Source organism: Haliotis rubra, unplaced genomic scaffold (assembly GCF_003918875.1).
Source record: "Haliotis rubra isolate DU_JTF1 unplaced genomic scaffold, ASM391887v1 Scf4, whole genome shotgun sequence".
Lineage (NCBI taxonomy): Eukaryota > Metazoa > Mollusca > Gastropoda > Lepetellida > Haliotidae > Haliotis > Haliotis rubra.
Window position 1 is genome coordinate 6,831,863 of NW_025767079.1, and position 13,963 is coordinate 6,845,825.

At 39.7% G+C, this 13,963-nt stretch overlaps 1 protein-coding gene across 1 annotated transcript; it reads left to right on the forward strand.

Moving 5' to 3' along the window:
* Nucleotides 1-172: 172 nt before the first annotated feature.
* Nucleotides 173-5,796, forward strand: LOC124287155 (organic cation transporter protein-like). The gene is made up of 5 exons (XM_046723638.1): nucleotides 173-343; nucleotides 1,174-1,364; nucleotides 2,023-2,256; nucleotides 2,736-2,865; nucleotides 5,596-5,796. The coding sequence occupies exons 1-5, from the start codon at nucleotides 173-175 to the stop codon at nucleotides 5,794-5,796; spliced, it is 927 nt and encodes a 308-aa protein (XP_046579594.1).
* The last annotated feature ends 8,167 nt before the right edge of the window (nucleotides 5,797-13,963 follow it).

Consider the following 13,963-nt stretch of genomic DNA (forward strand, 5'->3'; position numbering starts at 1 on the left):
AGCAGCGTTCTTCCCTGTGTTGATCTATCACCATTAAGAGGATTTTCAAGGACTGTATTTATCTAACATAATGAATTTGGAAGGCCTTATCGAAGGCCTCGGGGGCTTTGGTGTTTATCAAATCATTCTGACTATGACCCTCGCCTCCTCAAAGATAGTAATTGTTCCCACTATGCTTCTGATGACATTTGCTGGAGTTGAACCTGATTGGTGGTGTACATCGGATGACATGAATCTCAGCCAATGGAACAGGAGTCATATGAGCGGAAGCTATCGGAACTGCTCTTGGGAAGGAACATGCGACCGGAAGTTCAGCCATGCCATGGTTACGGCCGTCTCAGAGGTAATTATGATATGCGAAATTACGTTTTTAACGTACGATATCCGTACTTTTCGGTACTGGAAATATTGATTGAATAGCGGAATCAGCTCAGTGAATTAAATCTTCAAAGTTCTTGTGAAAAAAACCTGTGATGATTGCAAAATCAAGTGATGTCTGCGGTCGTAGCATTTATCTCTGTTTGTTGCGAGAAAGATGAAGGATATTAAAAGAAAGCAGATTAAATTAAGCTTGCCACCAAGGAATGTCACTTTACCTAAAGCTTAGGCCATAAGACGTAAAGTTTGGAAGACGTTTGATGAAGTTGAGTCTGTAATCTTTAATCGACCACATCTTTCAACAACTGGATTCAACTCCAAACGGGTAGAGCTTTTTTTCCTTTTACGGGAAGAGCCGTAAAATGTATACCATGAAATTTTGACATGTAACCAACTTACTTCAGTCCGTAGTATGATTCGGATTTTATCAATAACTCTAAAATTATGCTACAGATCAAGTACAACTTCCAGACGTCTTTAATTGATTGCATTTCAATATGAAGTTTTGAAACCACCTGGTATAGCTTTCCATTTGTATGGGAACATTTATACTACGTTAGTTTTGAACTGAATCAACCATATGTGAAGAAACATCTGCCCATAAACACATCAGTACCTAAATACATGTTTGCGAAATTCAAAGGGAAATACATGTGAACAAAATGGATACTTATCCGCACATAATATTTGAGTTTTTATTGCGATTGGTTATGCGTCCTCCATCAGCACATAAACGAGGCTGTGTGGCCTATCTGACATCCACAGATTAACGAGACGACCTTTTCCTGATTTCAGTGGAATTTGGTCTGCGACCTGAGTTGGGTCAGCAACGCAATAATATCCATTCAGATGATCGGTGTGCTGATCGGATGCATCATCGCTGGGCACTGTGCAGACAAATATGGCCGGAAGATCGTTTTCTACAGTGGATTAATTTTGCTCTTTCTTGGCAATGTGGTATCAGCATTTTCCGTTTCTTGGACCATGTTTACAGCTTTGAGAGCATTTCTTGGCATGGCATGTGGTCTTGTCTTGGGAACTCTATACCTCTATCAGATGGAATTTGTTACAGCGAAGTGGCGGGGTTTTATTGTGGCAATCCCGGACTGGCAGTTGGCGATGGTAATATTGTGGCTTCTTGCAAAATGTCTCCACAACTGGAGATGGCTGCATCTAGCAACGGCAGCTCTGACATTTCCATACCTATTTACGTGTTTGTAAGTAATATTAATTAAAAACAACAACCATTAACCTCTGTGCGTTTTATATTCAGAATATTATTTAATAGATATGTGCCAAGATGACCACATTATTATGTTTCAATTTTGGTCATCTCAAAATACTTAACAGGGTGTCTTTTGATACTTGTAATTATCACTCATGCCTAACATACACCAGCAGAGGTTATGCCACCAGTAATTTTTAATAGAGCAAATGCTTAATCTTAGCCAGAATATTTTCGCTGGATGACTGTAAACGTTCCATAATTAATGGTTTAATCTAAAAATCTCGAATTAAACTTAAAGTGCCAAACGGGGATTCTGATTGTCATTGTTTTCTGTAATCAATCTGGTAATAAGAATATACGTCGTCGTTATGGATCCGATCTCGAATTATATGATTCAGCATCTGTTCTGTTTTTAGCTTGATGCCAGAATCTGTCCGCTGGCTGGTTGTAAAAGGACGTCTGGACGATGCGAAAATAGTCATCCAAAAGATTGCGGAACTCAACAAGAAGCCAATGCCGGACACGTCCATCTTGGAGCTGATTGCACAAGAGGAGAAGGCGGAGGGGGACAAAGCGAAGTCCTACACTTATCTGGATCTGTTTAAGACAAAGGATTTAGGAAAGAAAACAATAATTACTTGTTTCTTATGGTAAGAGAGACCTGCTGTATTCGAAACGCAACGTTCTATTAACCCATGGTCCATAGTCCTGATTGTCCTTCAGAGAAGATCTCTGTGTGTTCTTTGTTGTAAATGATTAAAAACATACACCTTTACACCATGTATGCATGTATGTCAACACTATGGATAATACTAACACCTATTGAACTGTATATGTGATTTAAATAGTGCAACAGAGTAGTACTACAGAAAGATTTCAAATATTGAACCAAGCCATCTGGCAAATTATGCACATGGGCTATGCCCCGTACTGAAAGCAAGTAGCTCGTAAAGGCCAATCACTTGTTGAATTATTTTTACCATTATTCTTGAACTTCAGGAACCCTGGCTTCTCGATGATACCAATGCCACGTCCGCGTCTGTTTTAATGGAATTATGCTAAAAAAACAACACACGTCATTTTAAGTCATTGACATTTTATGGTCACATAAAATTATGTTTCTTCACAGGCTCACTTGCTCGGGATTATACTATGTTGTTGTCTTTGGCTTGAAGGATCTCTCAGGGGACTTCTACCTCAACCTGCTACTGATGACGCTCACTGAATTCCCAGTAGCACCTTGTGTCCTACTCATGTCGGTGTGAGTGTGCCAGTCTTTTACCAGGAGACAATAAGATATTATCGATAACTCTTCAAATATTAGAAGTACAATCAACCGAGCAGTTTGAAATGGACGAGATATGGCTGCCATGTCCTTATAATATTGGTAAAAATATATGACCAGAGAAATAAGTTTAAAAATCATAAACATTGTAAATCACCTTCATTAACCGTTGAACCCGTGAAGATCCGGGGTAGCATAGGTCTTCAGCAACCCATGTGCTTGCCATAAAAGGCGACTATGCTTGTCGTAAGAGGCGACTAACGGGATCGGGTGGTCAGTTTCGCTGACTTGGTTGACTCATGTCATCGGTTCCCAATTGCGCAGATCGATGCTCGTGCTGTTGATCACTGGATTGTCTGGTCCAGACTCGGTTATTTACAGACCGCCGCCATATAGCTGGAATATTGCTGAGTGCGGCGTAAAACTAAACTCACTCACTCATTAACCATTGAGATTTGGGTTAGTTTTGGTCTTAATAGGTCATGTCTTGGGCGACTACATGGATCAAGTGATCACGCTCATGTCATCATATTCCAATTGCATAGATCATTGCTCATGACATTAATCATCGGATTCAGTTGTCCAGATTCAACTATTTACAAAGCGACGTAAAAAAGCTGGAATACTGGTGAGTGTGGCGTTAAACCATAAGCAGTTATCAATGGTGTTAGTTCAGTTAATGCACAAGGATGTACGGGGACGTGCACGACAATGTAGTTTATGTGTTCTGACAGTGGCATTCATGGTTACCGTTCTTACTCATTTCTTTGTTACAGATTTCGAAGGCGGATTGGGATCGCAACGTGTTTTTTCATAACTGCTATTCTTTGCTTTGGACTGGCTGCATCTACACGATTAGGTAGTAGTAGTTGTAGTAGTAGATGTAGTAGTACAAGACTAATGACTGTTCCCCATTCTGTATTCTTCAAGAGAGTGATGCGCAATATCAAAGCAATCTGTATCTTAGAAGTTATTTTCTCCATGCATAATTACCTATACATATTTATGCATATGCATTTCTCTTTAGCGCCCGAGGAGGAGAAAGGAAATTACATCAACGCATGCGCATTAACTGCCAAATTTACAATCTCCATTGGATGGTTGGTTGCCTTGACTTTGGGCGCTGAACAGTTCCCGACAGTCATCAGGTAAACAATGTGTCCTACACGAAAGTAACAGGCACCCAATGCTTTTTTTGAATGGTTGGCTGGTTGCTGTTTGACGCCACTCTTCCAGCTATGTGGCGGAGTTCTGCAAAAAATCGAGTCTGGACCAGACAATACAGTGATCAACAGCATGAGCATCGATGTACGCAATCGGGAAACGATGATATATGTCAACCACGTCAGCGAGCCTAACCACCCGATTCCGTTAGACCCTTAAGCATGGGTTACTGAAGATCAGATCTTCATGGGTATTATTTGAATGATTCGTACACATATTTAGAGGACCCGTCTCCACTTATCCATGTTAAAGTGAGATATGTACGCAACAGAAATGTGTTAACCATGTAATGAAGTTTTCTGACATGTCATGGTATTTTTGAAATAATGTTCATAGCGGCGTTAAAACACACTCACTCATTCACCTTGACAGGTTACAAACAATAAAGAAATCTGTTATCAATAAATTAATTCACGAAACAGAGGTAATGACGTTTAAATGCCAGTTACGTTAATCGATTTGTGTGCATCTATCTGATGTATATGAGTAACAGTTATTTATTTCATCTTTGTTTATCAAGAAACCTGGCCTTTGGTGCTCAGAATTCGGGTGGAAGAATAGGTGCTATACTTGCAGGTCAAATTCTGTCTCTCGTGAGTATCTAAATACAGGTCACTTAGATTATTGATTAAAACCTGCGGTTGATCAGGTGGGTCAGGAGTACCGAGGTTATTTCGGTAGAAAATCTGCAGGTCAAATTATTACTCTTGTATCTACATGCATATTCTTTTCCATTAACAAGCATCAAGGTCAAAACAGGATCAGTAGACGCGTCATTCGGACATTCAGCATATATATATATATATATATATATATATATATATATATATATATATATATTTAATTATCATATATGTCTGACTTCCAATGTTTCTGATTCCAGTAATTTCTATGCAAATGGCAACCCCCGCCTCTCTGACATGGAAGATTTGCCATTTGCTAGAGAATATATATATATTGTAATGTGTGTGTGTGTGTGTGTGTGTGTGTGTGTGTGTATATATACTAGCACTATATGTCTGACTTCTGATGTTTCTGATTCCAGTATGCCAGTAATTTCTACGCAAATGGCAAATCCCCCCGCCTCTATCTATCTAGCTCTGTCTCTCTCTCTCTATATATATGTATGTATATATATGCATATTTATATGTATATATATGTATATTTATATATGTCTGACTTCTAATGTTTCTGATTCCAGTATTCAAGTAACGTCTATGCAAATGGCAAATAATTTAAATATGCATATGCTTGTGTTTTTTCTATTATCAAGTAATAACATTTATGCATGCTTAGTATTAATGACATCAGATAAAAGATGCTTTGCTGAATCTCAAAATGTCTCACTTCCTTCTGGAGAGAACCATTGTCGTTGATATAGAGGCTACATAATAATACCATCGTATTACGGCAAATCAAAATTTGTACATGTATATTCTTTGAGCTTTGCTCCTCATATTCATCCTTTGAATTTTTCAGAGCATAAATAGTGACCTCATGCTGCCATTCATAGCTTTGGGAATCCTGGTTTCCCTCGCTGGTGTTGCTACCTTCGGACTTGAAGAGACAAGTAGCAAAGCCTTGGAAGACACATTGCAATCTTCTACACGGGACACTAATGAAAAAGGACACCTAATCCAAAAAGGGACATCTAGGGAGTCATGTGACAACGGAAAATGACTTTCTTGCTGATTCAGCCATATGGGAGAATGGGAAAACATTGGCGAAGGAGATAGGACATTCGGCTAGCACTATGAGCCCTTGACATTTATTTTTCACCTCAAACACTACTCTTTGTCACTGTACCCCTGGCTTTAACGAGGCATGAAGTAAAACGGTCTTTAGAAGACATGACAGAAACAGCAAAGAACATACGGTACTATTTGACAACCACCACATATTCATAGGCGGATCACGAAGGGGGGGTGCGCCCCCCCCCCCCTTTGTCCTGAAAGTTAATTAAATGACCATTGGAACTCTCGTGAAAATGAAGTGTGCACCCCTCCTTTCTCAATAGTGTGCACCACCACCCACCACCCCTTTCTCAAAAAGCTGGACCCGGCCCTGATATTTAAGGAAAAGGGGCAAAGCTTTGCATGGGACAATGAAATATTAAACCACGAACGTCCACACAATTTAAATACTTTAATCAGGTAACACACTGGGCTTTCAGTGAATAAAGTGTTAATACACGAAAGTCTATGAGTGTCTGAAGACGATATTGGAGACTGTACCATGACCGATTTTTGTCCTCCATCATACGTTGATCTGACATTTCATTTATGTTCTCCAACCTTTCCATTGTTATTTGTGCACTCTTAGGAATCATTTTCATCCGTTATACCTTACTTCAGACAAAGAACTCTTTATTATATTAAATGTGATAGCAATACTTGATGAGGATTCGTACAAATATTCCCAAAAGACCTTGGCGTTTGTATGTGAATAACTTCTGAAAGCCAATACACACTATCAACGTGTCAGCGTTTTGCTTTAATCTTTATCACGCAGTAGTTCAGGCCTTTAAGCAATACAATGTGTATCTAAACACCCAATCTATTATGATATTTAAAAGAGTGAGTGAGTGAGTTAAAATTTAACGTCACATCGGCAATATTTCAGCCATATCGTGACGAGAACATTTGACATTGAAATAGAATATATATAGATATTATAAAAATCTGCCAACGAAGGACAGTAAAAATACTAGATAATCACAGATATGAATATAAAACTAGCGAACAAAGCTAAAATATTCCAATTAAAGAAGACAATACAATGTAAAAAATGGGCTATAGATCGCCAACAACTGAAGGTAGATCACCATACTAAGGCCCATGGGGACTTACATTACCTTTGCTACCTGCATGGACCCTAGCTGGATTTACACCATCCCTTCAGCCATTGGCGTTTATACCGATAATTAGCCATACATTAAAATGACAAAAATACTACGATTAAAACACCTGGTATACTTAAATGTACTTGAAATGTTTTGGGACTTACGTACCCTCTCAGGAGGACAATAATTTTACAATACTTCAACCCTCTTTGAGGGTACAGCCACTAACAATCTAAGTTACTAATCAAATCTACCAATAATTAAAATACAGATATGTACAGAAATTTATTATTATTATATGATATTTTTATATGATATTTATATAGCGCACATATCCAGGCAACTAGTGCTTGCTCAAGGCGCTGGTATTTTTCCCTCGATTATTGGATGTCAGTCTCAACGGCACATCGTGTTATCAATCTCAACTCCCTGGGGAGTATACAACTCTTGCAGCCACTAGGCGCACCGAGTTATTGTGGCCTTCTCATCCTAACGAGGTACCCATTCACAGCTGGGTGGACAGGGACACATAGTCACAGTACTTTGTCCAAGTTCACTGCACGTTGCTGTACCCGCAACTTGGTGTTTGCACGTATTCATGTGGCCACCATCTGGCCATATACCAACGGATTCGTGGGTTCTTTTAAGTGCACAGGGATGTGTACTGTACATAAACATATTTATCAAAATTCATTAATTAAATCAATTTCTTTTAAAAAAGCAAGAATTAAATGAACATGAACAGTACTAAAAGGATCCTTAACAGTTTTAACATTAAAATATTTATCCCTTATGATGGCGAATTCAACACAGTCAAGCAGGACATGCTTGACCGTGGTTCTCTCATCACAGGGGATACAAAACGGAGGATCCTCACCTTTCAATAGGTACGCATGAGTGTATCTAGTGTGGCCAATACGACATCGTCGCATGATGACCTCTTCAAATCTGGACTGACAACCCAAGTAGGTGTAACCAATATAGGGTTTTATTTCATGTAATTTATTAATACCCACTTGGGTGTCCCACTTCTTCTGCATTAGATCGCGGATGTAAGTTCTAATGCTAGCTTTGTAATCAGAGTATGGAATAAGAAGTGGTGTCACAGATTTGTTGAGTGCTGCCTTAGCAGCAAGATCAGCCATTGTGTTCCCAGAAATGCCAACGTGGCTTGGTAACCAACAAAAGACGATGTCGCATTGGCCAGTAGCAAGCTCATTATGCAATTCAATAATTTCCAATAAAAGTGGATGTTTACAAGAAAGATTTTTAATAGCCTGAAGGCAAGAAAGTGAGTCAGAAAAGATGATATATTGTTGATATTTAGGGTGTTTTGTAATATATTTTAAAGCTGTTAATATGGCGTTTGTTTCTGCTGTAAAAATAGAGCTGTTATCTGGTAAACGAGAGGAGATTGTTCTGGATCCAATGACAGTGGCACAAGCCACCGCGCCACCATCCTTGGATCCATCTGTAAATAAGGATTTATATGTATTATATTTATTTCTTAACTGACTAAATTCTTGTTTATACTGTAATTCATTAGTTTCTGATTTTTTAAATGTGGTCAAAGTTAGGTCAACTTGGGGCCTAACCAACTGCCAAGGAGGAGAAGAAAGAAGACGGGAAGGAGCTATATTTTCCAGCTCAATGCCGGCAGCAGAAATGAAGGGCTTAATTCTGTGCCCAAGAGGCGGAACAAGAGAAGGTTTTTTGTTGTATAAATCCTCATAGAGGGGATTGAAAACACAGTTAAATGCAGGGTTAGACTCGCTAGTATATAGTTTAGTAAGGTATTGTAAAGATAATTTTATACGACGTTGTGTAAGAGAAGGCTCATCTGCTTCAACATATAGACTATCAATAGGAGAGGTTCTAAAGGACCCAAGACAAAGTCTTAGGCCTTGGTGGTGGACAGAATCAAGTAGTTTTAGGTTGCTTTTACAGGCTCCACCATATACGATGGAGCCATAATCAAGTTTAGATCGTACCAATGATCGGTATAAGTGAAGGAGGGTAGTTTGATCCCCTCCCCACTTTGAATTGGAGACAACCTTTAACAAATCGAGTGCCTTCAAGCATTTAGCCTTAAGGGATTTAATATGTGGCAGGAATGTTAAATGGGAATCGAAAATTAGGCCCAAGAATTTGGCCTCCTTTACAACTTTGATGGGAGTGCCATTTAAAGATAGTTCTGGGTCCTTATGAGGCTTATATTTACGGCAGAAATGTATGCAATTAGTTTTGGATTTAGAAAATTTAAAGCCGTTTTCAAGACACCATTTATTTATTTTATTTAAACACAACTGCAATTGCCGTTCAATAGTATGCATATTTTTACCACGACAAGAAATATTAAAATCATCCACAAAAAGTGATCCATCGATGGAATCGTTTAAAACCTTGGATAAACTGTTGATCTTGATACTAAATAAAGTGACAGACAAAATACTGCCTTGAGGGACACCCTGATCCTGATTGTAATGATCAGACAGGGTTGAACCCACTCGGACTTGAAATTGTCTGTCTTTTAAAAACTGTGATATAAAAAGAGGCAAACGGCCTCTCAAACCAAAGTCATGTAAATCCCTCAAAATGCCATGCTTCCAGGTCGTATCATAAGCTTTCTCAAGATCAAAGAAAATTGATACAGCATGTTGTTTACTTACTATAGCATTCTTAACAAAGGATTCTAAGCGTACCAAATGATCAATGGTACTACGATTTTTCCTGAAACCACATTGAATATTGGTTATAAGGTTATTGGTTTCAAGATACCAAGTTAATCTATTATTCACCATACGTTCCATGGTTTTACAAACACAGCTAGTTAGAGAGATCGGTCTGTAATTAGACGGATCTGTATGATCCTTGCCAGGTTTTGGTATTGGGACTACAATGGCATTACGCCATGAAGGAGGAAATTCTCCAGACGTCCATATTTTGTCAAATATATCTAAAAGTGTCATCAGACATGGTTCCGGTAAGTGTTTCAGTAGCTGGTAATGTATATTGTCATCACCCGCCGCAGTGTCATGAGCTTGCTCAAGAGCAGTATGTAGCTCATGTAATGAAAACACTTCATTGTAATCTTCACCGTTATTTGATTCGAAATTAAGTTTTGTCTTTTCCTGTTGTTTCTGATATCTCTGAAACTCAGGGACATAATTTGCCGATGATGAATTTTTGGCAAGGGTTTCGCCAATTTTATTTGAAATGTCAGATTTATCAGTTATCAAGTTATCACCATCTTTAAGATGGTGTACAGCTGATTTTGAACCTTTGCCTTTTATTCGCTGAACCATGTTCCAAACCTTAGACATTGGCGTGCGCGAATTAATTTTGGAGACATAATTTCTCCAAGATTGTCGTTTGTTTTGTTTAAAGGTACGACGCGCCTTTGCATTGAGTATTTTAAATTTATTTAAGTTATGGACAGTTGGATGATGGCGGAAATAACGCTCTGCCTTTTTCCTCGCTTTTCTGGCTTGTCTACAATCTGTATTAAACCATGGTTTTCGTACATGTGGAGTCGTAGAGGACTTTGGTATACACTCATCAGCTATTTCATTTAAAACATCAGAAAAAGTTTGAATGGGATCAGTTATATCACTGAAACAATCAGGTCGCAGTTTTGATTTACAGTTAGTTTGAAATGAAGACCAGTTAGCCTTCGAAAAGTTCCATCTTGTGTACGAAGGAGAATCAGATGGAGTTATTTCTGAAAGGATAGTTGGGAAGTGGTCACTTCCACAAAGGTCATTATGAACAGACCAATCAAATTCATTCAGGAGGTTAGAATCTGCAAGAGATAAATCCAAAGAAGAATAAGTGCCAGTTGCAGGATGCAGATAGGTGCTTGAATCATCATTAAATATGCACAGGTCATTATTGGAAATGAAGTCTTCAATTATTTTACCTTTAGTATTAATGGTAGTACTGCCCCAGAGTGGGTTATGACAGTTTAGGTCACCCATGATAACACATGGTTTCGGGAGTTGATCATAGAGTGATTGAAGATCAGTCAGCTGAAGTGTCGATGAAGGTGGAATATACAGAGAGCACAACGTAAATGCTACACCCAGAGTAAGTCGCACTGCAACAGCTTGGAGATTAGTGTTAAGAGTAACAGGGCTGTGAATAACATTCTGTCGTATAAGGATAGTAGAACCTCCAGTGGCTCTATCACCTTGAGGGGAAAAATAATTATAGGCTTCAAACTGACGTAAGTTAAAATGATCTGTCTGTTTCAGATATGTCTCTTGCAGACAGAACGCTGATGGTGTTAAATCTTGGACAATTAGCTGTATTTCATTAAAATTTGTCCGTAGTCCCCTACAGTTCCACTGCACGATATTGGTAGATAGACCTATCTTTTAGGCGGATTAATTGGGGATCTACCCCGCACTGTTTTCGAGGGCGACAAGCTATGTGCCCTAGAATGGACGTTTTCGGACACGTCCATGTCCTCAAGTGATCCGTATTTGTTATATAACTGAATTCTATTTTCCGAACCTTTTGGGGCTCTGCCACTTTGTTTTTTGAAAGCATCAAGCTTCTGTTTATGTTTGCTTTTAGCAGTTTGCTGAGTATCAGATGACGATTGAGATTGTGAACGTGATTGAGTGAGTGACTTGTGATCTGAAGATGACTCTGCCTGCCTTTCAGATGTACTAGGAAGTGGTTCAGCTGTCTGAGTAGATATGGCAGTTGAAATAATTTGAGGAGAATCTGTTGTAACCCATGTTAAGTTGGTCTGACAACTTGCAGATAATTTGGTGACTGTAGAGTTTGCTTCTGACGTTCTGGCAATGGAAGCATAGCTTTGTGTTGGTTCTTTGCCTTGGACCAACTTCTTTGCATCTGCAAAACTAATATTTTGGGTGAATTTAATTCTGTTGATGGCCATTTGCTCTTTCCAAATAGGACAGTCTTTAGAGAATGATGGGTGGTCCCCTGAGCAGTTAGTACATTTTTTTGTATCACTGTCACAATCTTCTGTTGTGTGTGTCTTTCCACCACAGTGAGCACACACAACAGACAATGTGCAAGTATTCACGCCATGACCGAACTTTTGGCACTTGAAGCACCTAAGGGGATTCGGAATGTAAGTGTCAACAGTGAGGTTACAGTAGCCTGCCTTCAGCGATTTGGGGGCAGTAGGTAAGGAAAAGGAAAACAGATAGGTGTTGGTTTTTATGGTTTCATTATTTTTACGGGTTGTAAAACGCTTAACATACAACACACCCTGATCTCTCATCTCGGAGACAATATCTAGTTCCGACATGTCAGCCAGCAACCGATCACGGTCTCTGACGATTCCTTTGCTTGTGTTAAGTGTTTTGTGGGCCGTGACAGTGACTGGAATGCCGACAAAAGTTTCAATCTTCAACAGGTTGTTTGACTGGTGCCTTTTGCCGCACTCAATCAACAGCGCACCAGAACGTAATCGTTTAATAGTCTTCACATCTCCGGCAATGCCTTGGATACCCTTTGATACAGCAAATGGGTTTAACTTCAGCGGTGTCTTATCTTCGGTCTCAAGAACAAGAAAACGTGGCCAGTAATCGATTGAATTTGGCAGTCTAAGTTCGTTGTCAATAGGATCAGTATCAAGCTGACGTTTGTTTTTTTTCTGGGGAGTTTCGTAAGCCATAGCTAATAGATTATGGTTCAACATCCGAGCTCCCCACCCTCCACGGAGTATCACAAGGACAATGCTAAAAACAAGTGGGTCTCCGACTTGCAGCACCAAGGATACTCGGATGATATACTCAAGCAGAAGAGTTAGAAATAACTAATCTACCAGATTGGCCCATGAGCCACCGCCTTCTGGGCATAAGACTCTAGGCAAAGTTAATAATAACATATTTCAAAATCACACACGTTTTAGATGAACAATGATGCCAAGTCCGAAACTGAAACAATTCCAAATCAAATGTGTGCAATGACATATAGATATATATATATATAATCCATACACAGGGCCTGGCGTGACCAGCCGATTGGTTGAACCGGGCCCATTCAACCACCCGTCTAGGTGAAGTCAGGGCCGAAGTGGTGCGTTGGGCAGAGGAACACTGTTCCTGGAACCAGTGCCCTCAACCACCAGAATCCCTTCCTCCACCGACACAGGGGCGCAACCCACGGCAAATGGGTTGGTGGACCAAATATCCCCCCGGGTCCACAACGGGGGGTCGAAGGGCGCTTAGCGTGACCCAGCACCCACCACGAGGTGGCCCTTCATGGGTGCCGATATTTAAAAGAAGCTGTAATGCAAACACAAAGGAAAACACAATTTTCTTCCAAATTCACATAATATACATGATGCTAGAGGAGACTGGAACGTTGTAGTCTAACTACCAGTTATAGAACACAATAAAAAAAATCTGCATATATTAATCACAATTCCTTCCGTGCTTATAAGATGCATTTGAACCAAACATACAAACACGCAGCATATTTCTGTAGGTATGTTGATGAAAATGGGCAAGCAGTGGCACAATGGCATGTCCTACTGACATACGACTTTGAACACCCTCCATGCGGTCATGCTGTTAGTTTGAGATTAATTAAACCCTCTTTCCTAGTCCACAAGGAGTATCAGTGAATGGGTGAGTTTTAGCCGCTTTAAGCAATATTCCAGCAATATCACAGCGGGGGACCCCAGAAATGGGCTTGACACATTGTACTCATGTGGGGAATCGAACCCGGGTCTTCGGCGTGGCGAGCGAACGCTTTAACCACTAGGCGATCCCACCGCCCCTCAATGAGCATCAAGTATTGCTTGTGTCATTGTACCTGAGAGGGAAAGCCATTGCCATGCTTCAATCGCTGTGTTAAATATACGGCAATGCAAAGAACAACCCATAAACAACACTCTCCCCAATACCCATTGGACAGACATCGGATGAATGCAAATAGTATTGTAATAATGCTGTTTAACAAGAAATTCAATGACTTCTTTGATGGGCACTTTACACGTTGAGCTGATGAAGAATTATA

Excerpts from the sequence above, each read along its gene's own strand:
- LOC124287155 (XM_046723638.1), top strand. The coding sequence starts at position 173 with ATGCTTCTGATGACATTTGCTGGAGTTGAACCTGATTGGTGGTGTACA. Across the intron at positions 1,365-2,022 it reads TTTTCCGTTTCTTGGACCAT|CTTGATGCCAGAATCTGTCC; the intron begins GTTTACAGCTTT and ends TTCTGTTTTTAG. Across the intron at positions 2,257-2,735 it reads ATAATTACTTGTTTCTTATG|GCTCACTTGCTCGGGATTAT; the intron begins GTAAGAGAGACC and ends GTTTCTTCACAG.